General features: G+C 37.2%; 1 protein-coding gene across 1 annotated transcript; it reads right to left on the bottom strand.

Moving 5' to 3' along the window:
* Positions 1–1,565: 1,565 nt before the first annotated feature.
* On the bottom strand, positions 1,566–2,879 carry TGIF2LX (TGFB induced factor homeobox 2 like X-linked). Its single transcript, XM_017968352.4, has 2 exons — positions 2,853–2,879; positions 1,566–2,754 (listed from the first exon to the last, which is right to left on the bottom strand). The coding sequence occupies exon 2, from the start codon at positions 2,732–2,734 to the stop codon at positions 2,009–2,011; it is 726 nt and encodes a 241-aa protein (XP_017823841.4). The 5' UTR covers positions 2,735–2,754; positions 2,853–2,879; the 3' UTR covers positions 1,566–2,008.
* Between the last annotated feature and the right edge of the window lie 14,540 nt (positions 2,880–17,419).

Below are 17,419 nucleotides of genomic sequence, written 5' to 3'. Positions count from 1 at the left end.
AATTATATTATACAGTGGTTTATTGAATGTCTTTATAATTATTCTGTTTTATAGTTAATACCTTAAGTTAATTTCCTTAGTTTCTTGTATCCAGGAAGTTGGTCACTTGACCAAATGAAAACCTGGTTTTGTTCAGGTACTTTCAAAATCATTTAACATTTATTCAGGAACAAATATCTTTGGCATTATATTCTAATATTCATGCATGTTCACAACAGCTACTTTTAGAGTGTCTTGGTACTCCACAATCCAGATATATTTGTCTGGAATTATTATAATCATTTTGTTTCTTAAAGGTCAAATTTCTTCTCTGATATCTTTATGAAATACCCATAGTGTGTAAAAATATCACGGTCACCTTATCAACTGTGATTCTGCTTTCATAGTGAGGATTCTACTAACACACTGCATTGATTTAGAAGTAAAGCTTGTTTTCTTGTTGGATTCTTGAGTTTTATGTGTCTAGTACACACACACACACACACACGCATGCATGCACACACACTCCTCTTACGAGAACACATGGACACAGGGAGGGGAACATCACACACCTGGGCCTGTCCAGGGGCTGGGGGGCAAGGGAAGGCACTGGGAACAAAATGGTATGGCACTTCCTTGAGTGTTTAGGGTCCCTCCTCAGTAAGGTTACAATGAATATTATTGTATCAAATCCTTCTAAATGCCCCTGGATGTGTGTACAGCTCAGAAACCTTAATTCCTTCCTACTTTAGTGTATTTCACAAATAGCAGTTTGGGAATGTGGGTCTATTTCCTTTCTCATAACATGGAAACTGATAATATCCAGAGTAATAGCCCATGACCATTGCTTGTTTCGATGCCTAAAGAAGATATGGTATCTTGTATTTAAAATTGCCAAGAATTTGATAACAATATGAAAATGAGCCCTAGAAGTAGACAAATCATGATCTATTTTACATTAGCGCAGAATCAGAAACAGGATACAGTTCAATTTGTAGCCCTAGATTCCTCAGGTTTTTAGCTCCCTAAAATCAAAGAAGTAAAATTACAGCTCTCTGGGGTAATATCTTTCTGTTCCTATTCTATTGAAAATCTGCCTATGTGAAAAAGCTGCCTTTATAGGACAATAGGATTATTTTCATGTGGGACCTGTCTGGAGTTTTTTTACATACCTGCCTCAACTCCTACCAAAATAATTTTAATAGAAAAAATATATAAATGTACTAAAAAGATAAAAACAAAATAATAGAATATCTGGATCTACATTATTTTTGTTGTTACCTTTTTACTTTGATAATTAAGACCAATAAAGTATTCTCTAAAATCAACTATCTAACCGACAACCAGCAAGAGATTAACATTTGGAATTTTCTTACCTTTACTCAAACTTTTCACTCGTCAAACCAAGCAAAGTTCACCTGTTTCCAAGAAAATGTTCATGAATTTACTGTACTTTTGCTCTCATGCTCAACCCCCTGCAAAGAATAACTACCTCAAAATTGGCCAATAAACTGCACAAAGAGGGGCATTAAGTGTTGAACGCTTCACAAAAACTCCAACAATAAAATGAGGGAGGCGAGTGATGTTATAGCCATTTTTATAGAGACTCTTTTCTATCATTCACACAAATACAGAAGATTACAGAGAAAGGTACAAAGAGGGGTGACTTAGTATTTGTAGCAACCCTGGGACTACGAAACTTGGCTAGAAAGCCAAAAACATTTGTCTCTGAAATCTAGCTCGATGTTTAATGTCCGATGTATTAGTCTGATCGTCTAAAGGGTTCAAATCCAGGGGGAAGGAGAATAAAAGATCTTTGCTCTGGTGTTAATCATGATGGCACCTTAGTCACCTGGAAACATTGGACTATCTGACAGAATTTAGTCCCAATAACTAAGACTGGTTCTCATAAAACAACTAGAAAGAAAGATGCCTCTATAAAAGGTAAGCACACAAAGAAGTTGGGGTGATCATAAAGAGGTTTACCACAGTAAGTAAGGGACTGACAACTTGGGATTTTGAGACATCATCAATCATGATTCTGGTCTTGCCTCTTCTCCAGCTCCAGCTCGGCAGCCCTTTGTGCCGCTACTTCGACCAGAATCAGGAAGCTGCTAAAGTCGGGATTCTCCTCTGGAGACACAGGTTTTGGATAAGACGGGGTTGTGTTGGTAGAAACCTTGAGCATTTTCTTTGGCTGGGCTATCATGGCGAACTCCTGGCTAGGGGCCCACCCCAGATCTGGTAGCTTCTCTCCTGACATCTGGCCCATTGGCACGGGCCACAGGGATTGTACCTTGTCTGGATCTCTACGTCGTGACTTGGCAGCCACAAAGTAATCGGTGCCCTGCAGGTGGTTGTCGTTGTCTTCTTTGCCCATTTCCTGATTAACGAAGGAGTCTTTTCCAGACCATCCAAGCATCTTCGGGAGAATGCGTCTGCGAGCATTGATAAACCAGTTAGAGACCTGGGAAAAAGACAAATTGGTCTTCTCTGACAGCATTAGCTTCTCCGCTTCTGAAGGGTAAGCCCTAAACCGATGCTTATACATCCAGTCGCGGAGAATCTTAACGGACTCGGCTGGCAAGTTCCCCTTGGGCTTCGACCGGCGCCGTGGTAAGGCAAGAGGTTTGCCTATATCTGCGTTATTTCTCGACATGATTGACGTGTCTTGGGCGGGGCTTAGGTTGTCCGCCGGTGTTTCGTTTTCTATCGGGCTTTGGATCTCCGCCGGGGCTTTTGCAGCAGCCTCCATATTCAAAAGGCTTATCGTTACTGTGTTGGGAATCAAATACAACTGAGTTAGGACAAAGGTAACTCAAAGGGAGAGTCACTTTAGAAAGCAATGGCAGGTCTCCAAAAGGATTTCTCACCTCTCGTTTCCCAGGCAGAAAAACAGCGTTGCTAACCGCTTTGCTAACAGAGGAGCCAGGTAGCTCTGTGACGTCACATCCTTTCTTTTCCACACTGACCCTCCCCCACATTTCCTGGGCTTTCTCCTTTCCCAATGTTCTTCTGCATTTTCTGTAATTTCCAATGCCCTTGTTTGCATGCAGTTTATAGCTCTCCAGAGTTTTCTCTGCTGTTGTCACCAGTGTCCACTAACTGACGAACTCTACTTCTATTAGCGTTAATGCGCCTATCGCTTTCTTCCTATTTGATTTTACTCTGGTATTGCTCTTCCCTCCTGTTACTTATAATTGTCCCACTGGCTCATCCAGATATATCAGGAACAAATTGTTGATTAGCCATTAACCTCAAAAAAAGTGTAACTATTGTACTTTGACTCCTCCCTTCCATGTTCAAAGCAGATATTAATAATAATTTCGAACTAGACTTTTGCTTTTGATGCCTTGCCGCTTAAGATTTCTTCTCTGTGGCCTTAAAATCTTTGTCTTTTGATGACTTTGCTATTGTCTGTCAGTACCACTGAGGTCTTTGTCTCTGTTCCTTGGACTCTGCTATCTAGGTGTAGTGATTTTCTTTAAACTTCAGTCAGAAATTTGTGGGTCTTTTAGCAATGTGGAATAAGTAGAGTAAGATGGGATTCAAGAAATATTGGTGATCACAGACAGTTTATTTAATTTTTTTTTTTTTGAGATGGAGTCTTGCTCTCTCACCCAGGCTGGAGTACAATAGTGGGGCCATCTCAGCTCACTGCAACCTCCACCTCCCAAGTTCAAGTGATTTTACTATAGTAAAGTATCTGGATAATCTCTGCCAGGTATATTACACTTTGAAACAAATTGAAGAAACAATCAGGAAACCCACATTAAACTACCCTATTGACAGAAGTGGTGGTATGTTGAGTAAGATGTGTATGAAGTTCTAGCAGATTAAAATAATATACCCTAATTTGGAGGGATGAAAGTCGAAAGTATGGCCTGACTCTAAGATATATGGCAGAGTCTAGGAGCGGTGGCTCAGGCCTGTAATCCCAGCACTTTGGGAGGCCAACGTGGGCGGATGCCTGAGGTCAGGAGTTCAAGACCAGTCTGGTCAACATCGTGAATCGCCATCTCTACCAAAAATACAAAAAAATTAGCCGGGTGTGTGGCGTGAGCCTGTAATCCCAGCCACTTGGGAGGCTGAGGCAGGGGAATTGCTGAACCTAGGAGGTGGAGATTGCAGTTAGCTGGGATCATGCCACTGTACTCCAGCCTGGGCGACAGACTGATTCTCGATCTCAAAAACAAAAAAGAGATACTGCACAATTATCCCCCAATAAGACTTGTGGATTTTACAGCTTAGTTATTCTATGCATTTTCCTCAGCTTAAGGAGCAAAAGATTCTCTTCGTATTTTAAATTTTCCATAACAAAGATGTAAAGAAAATGCTTTCCAGTTCTTTATAAATCTGGCGTGACTCAGATGTGAAAATCTCTCAAAGCATGACAGGAATATCTGTGGCAGACTCATTTATAAAATCATAAATTATTATTGGATAGACTATACATTCATGTAAAATGTAAAACACATGAACAAATGGAAACATGATCTGAAATGCAGCATGATCTACCATTAGTATCTATATTTTGGGAGAGGACTCAAGATGGCACTGTAAGAACAACTCAGGATTGAAGCTCACGGTCAATGCGCGGAGGGGGTGAGTCAGGGCCGCATTTCCAGACCGATCTTTGTTGCCCACAGAATGGGAAAATTCCTAGGTATAGAGGAGAGGCAGGACGCCAGGCAGAGGTTTTGGCTGGCACAGCCGGCGGCCCGTGGGGCAGCAGCCCGCACTGTGGTGGCGCTACACAGCGCTCTGCACAAAGCGCTCTCATCCGGGTGCCCTGTTGGGCCAGCAACCTGAGACTTGGGAGGGCTGAACTTGAGACTGAACGGGACTTGGACCGTGAGCCAGCCCAGGCGATTCGAGGGTCACAGCGTTTGGGGTAGTGCAGTGGGACAAACAAAACGGAAATTCCAAATGCTCCCCGTGGAGGGGTTGCCTGAGGCCGCGGCTCAGTGGGGGAGGGGCGTCCGCCATTACTGAGGCAAACCGCCTCTACTGAGGTACACGTCCATTGCTGACACAGCCTGCCATTGCCGAGGCAACCGGCTACAACAGGGAGACTCCACTGCAGGGCGTACCCCGTGGCAGTAGGATGGAGACCACAGCAGAAGGACAGAGCTTGCAGCAACAGGGCGAACCTCACACCACCAGGGCAGAGCCTCGGCAGGCAAATAGTGACTAAATTGCCTCGTAGCTGGGCAGGACAGCACAGCGGACACTGACAAGGAAAGCCCCAACCCCCCCAGACAGAGCATCTGAGAAAAAAAGGGTTTTTTTTATGAGTTATGTTGTAGCAGAATTAAACGTAGCAGCCTAACAGCCCTGAATGAACAACAGAGCTCACAGCTCAGCACTTGAGCTCCTATAAAGCACAGACTGTCTCTTCAAGCAGCTCCCTGACCCCTCTATATCCAAAGGACTAACATTTGGCAGGCATTATTCTGGGACAAAGATAGCAGAAAAAGAAACTGGTAGCATCCCTTACTGTTCCGCAGCTGCTATAGGTGCACCCCAGACAAGCAGGGCCTGGAGTGGACCTCAGCAGTCGTACAGTGAAGGGGCTAGACATGTAGAAGGAAAACCAAGTAACAGAAATACTTAATCATCAACAATCTGGGTGTCCACTCAGAGACACAATCGAAAAGTCAGCAACTACACAGACGACAGGTGGATAAATCCACCAAGATGGGAAGAAACCAGCACAAAACAGAGGAAAACACCCGAAACCAGAACACCTCGCCTCCTAGAAAGGACCAAAACACCTCACCAGCAAGGGAACAAAGCTGGACGGAGAATGACTGTGACGAAATGACGGAATTAGACTTCAGAAGGTGGATAATGAGAAACTTTTGTGAGCTAAAAGAACATGTTTTGAATCAATGCAAAGAAACTAAGATCCTTGAAAAAAGATTTGAAAAAAGATTCTAGGAAATGATAACAAGAATGGATACCTTAGAGAGGAATATGAATGAATTAAAGGAGCTGAAAAACACAATACGAGAACTTCACGAAGCATGCACAAGTTTCAATAGCCGAATTGACCAAGCAGCAGAAAGAATATCAGAAGTCGAAGATCAACTCAATGAAATAAAATGAGAAACCAAGATCAGAGAAAAAAGCACAAAAAGGAATGAACAAAGTCTCCAAGAAATGTGGGACTATGTGAAGAGACCTAACCTACGTTTGATAGGCGTACCAGAATGTGACGAAGAGAATCCATCCAAGCTGGAAAATACTCTTCAGGACATTATCCAGGAAAATTTCCCCCACCTAGCAAGACAGGCCAACACTCAATTGCAGGAAAAACAGAGAACACCACAAAGATATTCCGCAAGAAGAGCAACCCCAAGGCACATAATCGTCAGATTCAACAAGGTTGAAATAAAGGAGAAAATACTAAGGGCAGCCAGAGAGAAAGGTCGGGTCACCCACAAAGGGAAGCCCATCAGACTCACAGCAGATCTCTCGGCAGAAACACTACAAGCCAGAAGAGAGTGGGGGCCAATATTCAACATCCTTAAAGAAAAGAACTTTCAACCCAGAATTTCATATCCAGCCAAACTGAGCTTCAGAAGTGAAGGAAAAATAAAATCCTTTGCGAACAAGCAAGTACTCAGAGATTTTGTCACCACCAGGCCTGCTTTACAAGAGCTCCTGAAAGAGGCACTACACATAGAAAGGAACAACCAGTACCAGCCATTCCAAAATCACACTAAATGCTAAAGAGCATCAACATAATGAAGAATCTACAACAACTAACGGGCAAAACAGCCAGCTAACATCAAAATGGCAGTATCAAATTCACACATAACAATATTAACCCTAAATGTAAATGGACTAAATGCACCAATCAAAAGACACAGACTGGCAAATTGGATAAAAATCCAAAACCCATCAGTGTGCTGTATCCAGGAAACCCATCTCACATTCAAGGATACATAAAGGCTCAAAATAAAGTGATGGAGGAAGATTTACCAAGCAAATGGAGAGCAAAAAAAGCAGGAGATGCAATTCTCATCTCTGATAAAATAGACTTTAAAGCAACAAAGATCAAAAGAGACAAAGAAGGCCATTACATAATGGTACAAGGATCGATACAACAAGAAGAGCTAACGATAGTAAACATATATGGACCCAATGCAGGAGCACCCAGATACATAAGGCAAGTTCTAAATGACCTACAAAGAGACTTAGACTCCCACACAATAATAGTGGGAGACTTTAACACTCCACTGTCAATATTAGACAGATCAACCAGACAGAAAATCAACAAGGATATCCAGGGCTTGAACTCAGACCTGGAGCAAGCAAACCTGATAGACATTTACAGAACTCTCCACCCCAAATCCACACAATATACATTCTTCTCAGCACCACATCACACTACTCTAAAATTGACCACATAATTGGAAGTAAAGCACTGCTCAGCAAATGCAAAACAACTGAAATCATAACAAACAGCCTCTCAGACCATAGTGCAATCAAGTTAGAACGCAGAATTCAGAAACCAACCCAGAACCGCACAGCTTCATGGAAACTGAACAACTGGCTCTTGAATGTTGACTGGATAAACAATGAAATGTTGGCAGGAATAAAGAAGTTCTTCAAAACCAAAGAGAATGAAGACACAACATGCCAGAATCCCTGGGACACATTTAAGCAGTCTCTAGAGGAAAGTATATAGCAATAAGTGCCCACATGAGAAGAGTGGAGAGATCCAAAATTGACACCCTATCATCAAAATTGAAAGAGCTAGAGGAGCAAGATCAAAAAAACTCAAAACAAAGCAGAAGACAAGAAATAACTAAGATCAGAGCTGAACTGAAGGAGATTGAGACACGAAAACCCATAAAAAAATCAATAAATCCAAGAGCTGGTTTTTTGAAAAGATTAACAAAATAGACCACTAGCCAGGCTGATTAAAAAGAAAAGAGAGAACAACCAAATAGATGCAATAAAAAATGATAAAGGGGAAATCACCACAGATTCCACAGAAATTCAAACCATCATCAGAGAATATTACAAACAACTCTATGCACATAAACTAGTAAACCTGGAAGAAATGGATAAATTCCTGGACTCCTGTGTCCTCCCAAGCCTAAACCAGGAGGAAGCTGAAACAATGAATAGACCAATAACAAGGGCAGAAGTTGAGGCAGCAATTAAGAGCCTACCACACAAAAAAAGCCCAGTTCCAGACGAGTTCACAGCCGAATTCTACCAGACACACAAAGAGGAGGTGGTACCATTCCTTCTGAAACTATTCCAAATAATCCAAAAAGAAGGAATCCTTCCCAAATCATTCTATGAGACCAACATCATCCTGATACCAAAACCCGGCATAGACCCAACAAGAAAAGAAAACTTCAGGCCAATATCCATGATGAACATAGATACAAAAATCTTCAATAAAATATTGGCAAGCCGATTGCAACAGCAAATCAAAAAACTTATTCATCATGATCAAGTAGGATTCATCCCGGGGATGCAAGGCTGGTTCAACATACGCAAGTCTATAAACGTAATTCACCACATAAACAGAACCAAAAACAAAAACCACATGATTATCTCAATTGATGCAGAGAAGGCATTTGACAAAATTCAACAGCCCATTATGCTAAAAACCCTCAATAAACTCGGTATTGATGGAACGTATCTCAAAGTAATAAAAGCTATTTATGACCAACCAACAGCCAATATCATACTGAATGGGCAAAAACTAAAAGCATTCCCTTTGAAATCAGGCACTAGACAAGGATGCCCTCTCTCACCACTCCTATTCAATATAGTACTGGAAGTTCTAGCCAGAGCAATCAGGCAAGAAAAAGAAATAAAGGGTATTCAAATAGGAAACGTGGAAGCCAAATTGTCTCTATTTGCAGATGACATGATAGTATACTGAGAAGACCCCATCGCCTCAGCCCAGAAACTCCTGAAACTGATAAGCAACTTCCGCAAAGTCTCAGGATATAAAATCAATGTGCAAAAATCACAAGCCTTCCTCTACACCAATAACAGACTTAAAGAGAGCCAAATTAAGAACGAACTGCCACTCACAATTGCTACAAAAAGAACAAAATACCTTGGAATACAACTCACAAGGAACATAAGGGACCTCTTCAGGGAAAACTACAAACCACTGCTCAATGAAATCAGAGAGGACGCAAACAGATGGAGAAACATTCCATGTTCATGATTAGGAAGAATCAATATCATAAAAATGGCTATACTGCCCAAAGTAATTTACAGAATCAATGCTATACCCACCAAGCTACCATTGACTTTCTTCACAGAACTGGAAAAAACCACCATGAACTTCATATGGAACCAAAAGAGAGCCCACATAGCCAAGTCAATTCTAAGCAAAAAGAACACAGTGGGGGGCATCACACTACCGGATTTCAAACTATACTACTACAAGGCTACAGTAATCAAAACAGCATGGTACTGGTAACAAAACAGAGATATAGACCAATGGAACAGAACGGAGGCATCGGAGGCAACACAACATATCTACAACCATACAATCTTTGATAAATCCAACAAAAACAAGCGATGGGGAAAGGATTCCCTGTTCAACAAATGGTTTTGGGAAAACTGGCTAGCCATGTGCAGAAAGCAGAAACTGGACCCCTTCCTGACACCTTACACCAAAATTAACTCCAGATGGATTAAAAACTTAAACATAAGACCTGGCACCATAAAAACCCTCAAGGAAAATCTAGGCAAAACCATTTAAGACATAGGAGTAGGCAAGGACTTCATGAACAAAACACCAAAAGCATTGGCAACAAAAGCCAAAATAGACAAATGGGACCTAATCAAACTCCACAGCTTCTGCACAGCAAAAGAAACAGTCACTAGAGTGAGTCGGCAACCAACAGAATGGGAAAAAGTTTTTGCAGTTTACCCATCTGACAAAGGGCTGATATCCAGAATTTACAAAGAACTCAAACAGATTTACAGGAAAAAAACAAACAAGCCCATTCAAAATTGGGCAAAGGATATGAACAGACACTTTATGAAAGAAGACATATATGAGGCCAACAATCATAGGAAAAATGCTCATTGTCACTGGTCATCAGAGAGATGCAAATCAAAACCACATTGAGATACCATCTCACGCCAGTTAGAATGGCGATCATTAAAAAATCTGGAGACAACAGATGCTGGAGAGGATGTGGAGAAAAAGGAACACTTTTACACTGTTGGTGGGAGTGTAAGTTAGTTCAACCATTGTGGAAGACAGTGTGGTGATTCCTCAAGGCCTTAGAAATAGAAATTCCATTTGACCCAGCAATCCCATTACTGGATATATATCCAAAGGACTATAAATTGTTATACTATAAGGACACATTCACACGAATGTTCATTGCAGCACTGTTTACAATAGCAAAGACCTGGAATCAACCCAAATGCCCATTGATGATAGACTGGATTGGGAAAATGTGGCACATATACACCATGGAATATTATGCAGCAATCAGAAATGATGAGTTTGTGTCGTTTGTAGGGACATGGATGAATCTGGAGAACATCATTCTCAGCAAACTGACACAAGAACAGAAAATGAAACACCGCATATTCTCACTCATAGGCGGGTGATGAAAAATGCGAACACATGGACACAGGGAGGGGAGTACTAAACACTGGGGTCTATTGGGGGGAAAAGGGGAGTGCCAGCGGGAGGGGAAGGTGGGGAGGGATAGTCTGGGGAGAAATGCCAAATGTGGGTGAAGGGGAGAAAGGAAGCAAAACACACTGCCATGTGAGTACCTTGCAACTGTCTTGCATGTTCTGCACATGTACCCCCAAACCTAAAATGCAATAAAAAATTAAAAAAAAAAAGAATCTATATTTTGAGAATTAATCACATTAATGATAAAAGAAAAAATATAGTCTTGATGGAGTTTGAGTAACTATTTTACTGAATTTAAAATAAATATCTGGGCGGGTCTCAGTGGCTCACACCTGTAATTCCAACATTTTGGGAGGCTGAGGCAAGTGAATCACCTGAGGTCAGGAGTTTGAGACTAGCATGGCCTACATGGCTAAATACTGTCTCTAATACAGAATACAAAAGTTAGTGAGGTGTAATCCCTACTTGGGAGGCAGAGGCAGGTAGAAAGGGAAAATTTCTTGAACCTGGGAGGTGGAGGTTGCAGTGAGCTGAGATGGTGCCACTGCACTGTAGCTTGAGTGAGAAAGCAAGACTCCATGTCAAAATAAATAAATAAATAAACAAATAAACAAATAAATTTCTGATAAACATATTTTAATGAAATAATAATAAAAAGATCCTTCCTTTGTATTAACATAGATTAATAAAACTTTGAAATCTCCAATATACAGCCTTATACTTAACAGTAAAACAGAAATGATCCTTTCAATTTCATAAGTAAGACAAAGATGTTTATTTTCACTACTATAACATTGCTTAGAAATTTGAGCCAATAGAATTAATAAAACAAAAATAAATGCAATACATGCAACAAAAGGAGGCAAAATATTATTTGTTTATAGCATGATTCGCCACTTTGGAAATATTTAAAAATCAATTGAGAAACTATTATAAATTATAAGAATTATGTAAGGTGGTCAGTTACAAATGAAAGATAAACATTAACATATATCAATAATCATAATTTAGAAAATACATTACGAAAAATGCCTAGTTTATAATGATAACAAGACTAAAGATACAAAAAGAAATAGGCCCAAAATTAGAAATTATTGTCTATAACTTATGCAAATAAAAGTAGAAAATTTAATAACATAAAATGGATGTTAATAAAATTTAAAATACATTTTATTTTACCCTAGGAAATTTCACTATTTTTATAAATTTAATTGTCTTTAAATTTACTTTTACAACATATTCCTATCAAAATCACCAGTGATTTCATCTATGTTTTTGTGGCTTGATAGCTCATTTCTTTTAAGCACTGAATAATACTTCATTATATGGCTATATCACAGTTTATGTATCCACCTACTGAAGGTCTTAATTTTAATAAAATTCAACCTATAAATTCTTTTTTTTTGTAGATTGTATGCATTATGTTGAACCTAAAATGACATCACCCAATCCGAGACCATCTACATTTTCTCCTACATTATTTTCTAAGTGTTTTATAATTTTGTGTTTTACACTTAGTTCTCTGATCCATGTTAGGTTAATTTTGGAAAAGGTGTAAGTACTCTATATTTTCTTTAAACTAATTTGTATTTTTATAACATATATCTCTTGTGGAATTCCTTGTATTGGTCTTGCTATTTTGTACAATCTGAAAATCACTTCTATTTAATTGGAGCTATTAATCTTCTTATATTTAATATAATAATAATAGATATATTTGGTCTACTGCTTTATAATTTATCTTTTGCCAACATATTTTTGTTTCTCTGTTTTCCTTTATTGCCTTCTTTTTAGTCAATTAAATATTTGTTAGCATTTAATATTAACATCTATTAGCTTTCTGATATATCTATTATCATTATATTTTAGAGGTGCTGCTAGTAATTGCAATATATATCTTTAAGTTTTTACTGTCTCCATAGATTTCATATTCTACCACTTTGCAAAAAATACAAGAACATTGTGCTTGGATATGTTCTCTATACCTCTATCTTCTATTTTATAGGTTTCATATCTATTATATCTAAATATGTTCAAAACTCCATATTAAAATGTTATAACTTTTGTTTTAACAAGTTATATATCTATTTAAGTAATTAAAAGGAAACATATTCTGTTAGTTTCTTGACATCTTCAGAATTTTCTATGTTTTCTGCTCATACCTAAAAGTCTGATTTAGATCTGGAATAATTACTCTTCAGCCAGAAAAACTTTCTGCAGCAGTTATTCTCAGTTATTTAGAGGGGTGACAGATTTTCTTATTATTTAGTTTTTATTTTCCGAATATGTCTTCACTTCACTTCCATTATTAAAGGATATTTTTCCTGGGTATACAATCAGATTTCCAGTTAATAGTTTTATTTATTGTTGAGCCCATTAAAAAATCTCCCTCCACTGCCTTTCCATCTTCATTCTTTCTGAAGTGTAGTCATAACTGATTCACATTTTTCATGGTCTATTTCCAACTCATCATTTTTCTCTGTTTTTTTTTTTAAGGTTTTCTTTTTATGTCGGTTCTTAGATATCTGAACATGATTTATTTTCTGTTTATGGTCTCTTCTTCAAGTTGTCTGAATTTCTTAACTCCACACATATATAAATTTTAGACTTTTTCACACTTTAACAGAGATTATTGCAGATCTATTCATCTTTAAAAATATTTTTTATCTATTTTTCTAATTGGATGTTTCTTCTTTTTTTTTGTAATCTGACATTATTCTATCTAGGTTCTGTGTTTGTTTAGATACTGTAATTTTAATCTGAGCATGTCTGCTTTTAAAAGTCTCTACTTCCTTAAAATTGCCTATAAGTTTATTCATTAAGTGTATTTTCCCATAAATCTGATATAGTAATTACATCTGTTTTAAAGAACTGTCTGCTAATTTCAAACATCAGCATTATGTCTGAATCAATCTCCATTTCTGTTTTATTTTTTGTCTTTATCTGAGCATTAAATATTTTTTCTGTTTCTTTGTATGCATAATAATTTTGGATTATATCTTAGACATCATAAAATATTGCAGAGATTCTTGATTCTATTATATTCATTTAAACAGTGGGGTTTTTTTTTTTTGTTTGTTTGTTGTTTCAACTAAAAGTTAACTTGGCTCAGTATATATTTTTTTAAATGTTGACTGCCCCGCATGGAAAATAAGCTTAAATACATACATATATATATCTTAGCCTTACTTGGTCTGTGTGGTATCTGTCCTGACTTTGCATATTTCTTGGCTCAGCTAGAAATTTGGGCAATATTTATACATAAATTTTGGGACTCTTCTCTGGGAATTTTTCTCCAACATTTCCTCTTCAATTTACAGTTGCTGTGGTAGCCTGAACTCTATTCTGTGGTTAGTCATGCAGACAAGACTGTGGAATTCCATGTAAGTGGATGTATCTTATGTAAAGTGAACTGGAACCTGTCTTCTTTTACATAAGAAGCCTTTAAAATATCAGAAGCTTACTAAGTGTTATTCCCGTATTAAACTGTCAACTCCTTTGTGGTTTTATCATGCTTTTTGTTGTGCTCTAAGATTGTTAGATTTAAAGGGTATTTTAAATATTTTGTCCACAGTTTATAGTTATCTGCAGTAATATTGCTCTGATAGCAGGTACTCTTTCATTATCAAGAGGGAATTCTGCATATTTTTTAAATATACGGATAACTACTCAATATGCCTTATCAAGCTGGAATTGTTCTATCCTGGAAAATAACAATTATTAAATATAATATGTCACCATTTTATTAAAATTTATAGCAAAAGAGTATTTTATCTCCATTGCTTATTTTCATATCGTCAGGGGTAATTTTGATTTGAATGTGATTTTACAGATAATCTGTGTGTATAGGAAACTTTTTTTAAAGGCTCTGTAATGGAAACTAATTTTTTCAATCATGAAGAATATGCTGATGAAAAACGTGGACTGAAACCCAAGCCTATTTTGACATAGTAGTTATTTGATTTAATGGCTGAGATTAAGAAACTACTCTTCTTATTTTTTTCTACTATAACAATCTTTGCTGTTATATTTTTAGAAGTAGAAAAATATCTGTAAATTTTTATTTTATCAGTAGCTTAAAATTATACATTAATACAATTTTGAACTAAAGATAGTCTATTTTTTGGCATGTATGAATAAAATCTATACATGATTTTCATTTGAAGATTTTGAATAAGTGTAGATATTACAAGACACAAACAGTAAGCTTAAATGTAGTATGACAAATATATGTTTGAATAGTAAATATATACATCAGTATGAATATTTAATAATTGATATTATACTCTGAATAAAGAGTTGAACTTTTCAATAATAGTATTTTGTCATTGGCTTTGAATATCACCTTATACCTACAGGTGAAGCAATTATCTGGGGATGAATAAATGACCAACATGCAGAATATTAAAAAGGTCAATGTAGTAGAAAAGCATAATTAATAATATATGAACATTAAATTTCCAGTATCACAGTCTCATTATAAAGTTGACACTAAAAAGTTAAAAGCATAGACAGGCATATGTAGATACTTATGACAAAAGGTAAACCCTCCTGGGTTCAAGCAATTCTTCGGCCTCAGCCTCCTGAATAGTTGTGATTACACACTCAAAACACCATGCCTGGCTAATTTTTTTTCTGTATATTTAATAGAGACGGGGTTTCACCACGTTGGCAAGACAGGTCTCAAACTCCTCACCTCTGGTGATCTGCACACCTCGACCTCCCAAAGTGCTGGCATTACAAGTGTGAGCCACAACACCAGGCCCGTTTATCGTTATGTAGTAACTCTTTTACTGTTTTATTTCTTATTTTGAAATCTACCCTGCCTGAAATCAGTGTAGCTACTTTTCTTAAACTAGTGTTATCATGTCATCTCTTTCTATATTTTTATACTTTTAGTATATCTGTGTATTTCTATTTATAGGCGGTTTCTTATAAACCAAACACAGTTTAATCATTCTTTTTATCTACTCTGAAAGTCTGTCTTTACATTCATGGCATTTAGCCATTCACATTTAGCCTGATTATTGCTATGAGGTTAATATCTAACATGTTTGTTAATTGTTTTCTATTTCTCACACTTATTCTTTGTTTTCTGTTTTAGCTTTCCTCTGCCCTCTTGATTTTGATTCATCATTTTGTTTATCTTTATTTTTTCTTTTCTTTTGACACATCAATTATTCTTATACTTGATTTTGTTATTGGTTTCCCTAGAGTTTACAATGTAGCTTACTTTTACCTAACACTGTATCATTTTACAGTTTAGAAGGGTGATTACCAGAGGTCAAGAATGGGGAAAATGAGGTGATATTGGCCAAAGGATACAAACTTGAGTTTATAAGATTGGTAACTTTTGAAGATCTTGTGTACAGCATGGGGACTACAGTTAGTTACAATGTATTATATGCTTAAAACTTGCTAAGAGAGCAGATCTTAAGTTTTTACCACACACTAGAAAAATTAGCTATGTAATTGATATGTTAATTAGCTTTATTGTGGTAAGCATTTCACAATATATGCATATATGAAAATGTCATGTGGTAGACCTTCAATACATAGTGTTCTATTTGTCAATTGTACCTCAGTGAAGCTGGGAAAAGTCTTTTAGAGTGCTTGTGTACCTGGATTGTGACTTTCATATTTACTCTGTATTTCTATAGCTATTTTTTTTCCACTTAGATGAGACGCACAGTGTAGAAGGAGATAACTTTGGGTAACTGTCTTTCTTCTAGTTTAGATGAGATGCTGATGACATTCTTTCTTTTGCACAAATGGCCTTTGTCATGAAGAACATGTTGTGCATATTTTAGATGGTTGCCTATTCCATCTTTTTGCCATAAAAAGGAAGATTTTAGGGTGTTTTTTCTCTTTACCATGAGAAACTGGTGATTTCCTAGAGATAAAACCTATGAAAATGTGGGCTTTCTCTTAAAAGTATGACCCCAAGACATTTATTACTTTTGCTCTAGTGCACACTCAGCCTCCATCAATATTTTACAATTACTGTTTCAGTGATCCTGTCAGTTTATTTTTCTATCTTCTGCTCTAGGTAAGCTGGTATTTGCTGTGCTTCTGAATTCATCGTTCATGCCAAGTTTTCACTGGCAATTTGGTACTGTCACCTTAATTATCTAGGTGGCCCAAGAAAAATTCCTGCTTGAATTAAGTGATATGTTATGATCACAACTTATAAAACAATATTATAGAGTGAACATTTCTCCCCCAAATGATCTGTGTATGTAGATTCAACAAAATACATGATAGGGCATCTTTTCAATTATTTCTGGGATCTCTATTCTGTTCCATTGTTTTACGTGCCTATTTTGGGGGAGTTTCAACATTTTATGTACATACAAAATGCTTACATACAAGGTCAACATTGTGATAATGCACTTTTGTAGCATCAAATTTATCAAAAATACACTAAACAAATTAAAACTCTCTAAAAGTCTCTACACAATTTCAACCTCCAGTATTGGAAATGAAGTGAAGATTAAATATAGTATAGCAAATTGCAAACAAAAAATACTGACAATTTAATGAAGAAACTTGAAAAAAGGAAAAGAAGATAAAAATCACTAAAACAGAAATTTGACATAAGAAAAAGTATATTACAGGGACAGTTTATGGGCAGATTCACAAAGATACTCCCTAAGAGATAACAGACTTTTGTGAGCCTTAACTATATTTTGAAATATTGTGTCATAATGAATAGCTGCTTTATTTATTTTAGGAAATGACTGTCCTCAGAGAATATGATCACATTCATTTGCCACTACATGACAT

This window comes from Callithrix jacchus, chromosome X (genome assembly GCF_049354715.1).
Source record: "Callithrix jacchus isolate 240 chromosome X, calJac240_pri, whole genome shotgun sequence".
Lineage (NCBI taxonomy): Eukaryota > Metazoa > Chordata > Mammalia > Primates > Cebidae > Callithrix > Callithrix jacchus.
This window is presented reverse-complemented; position numbering and strand designations above follow the sequence as displayed.

Excerpts from the sequence above, each read along its gene's own strand:
- TGIF2LX (XM_017968352.4), bottom strand. The coding sequence starts at position 2,734 with ATGGAGGCTGCTGCAAAAGCCCCGGCGGAGATCCAAAGCCCGATAGAA.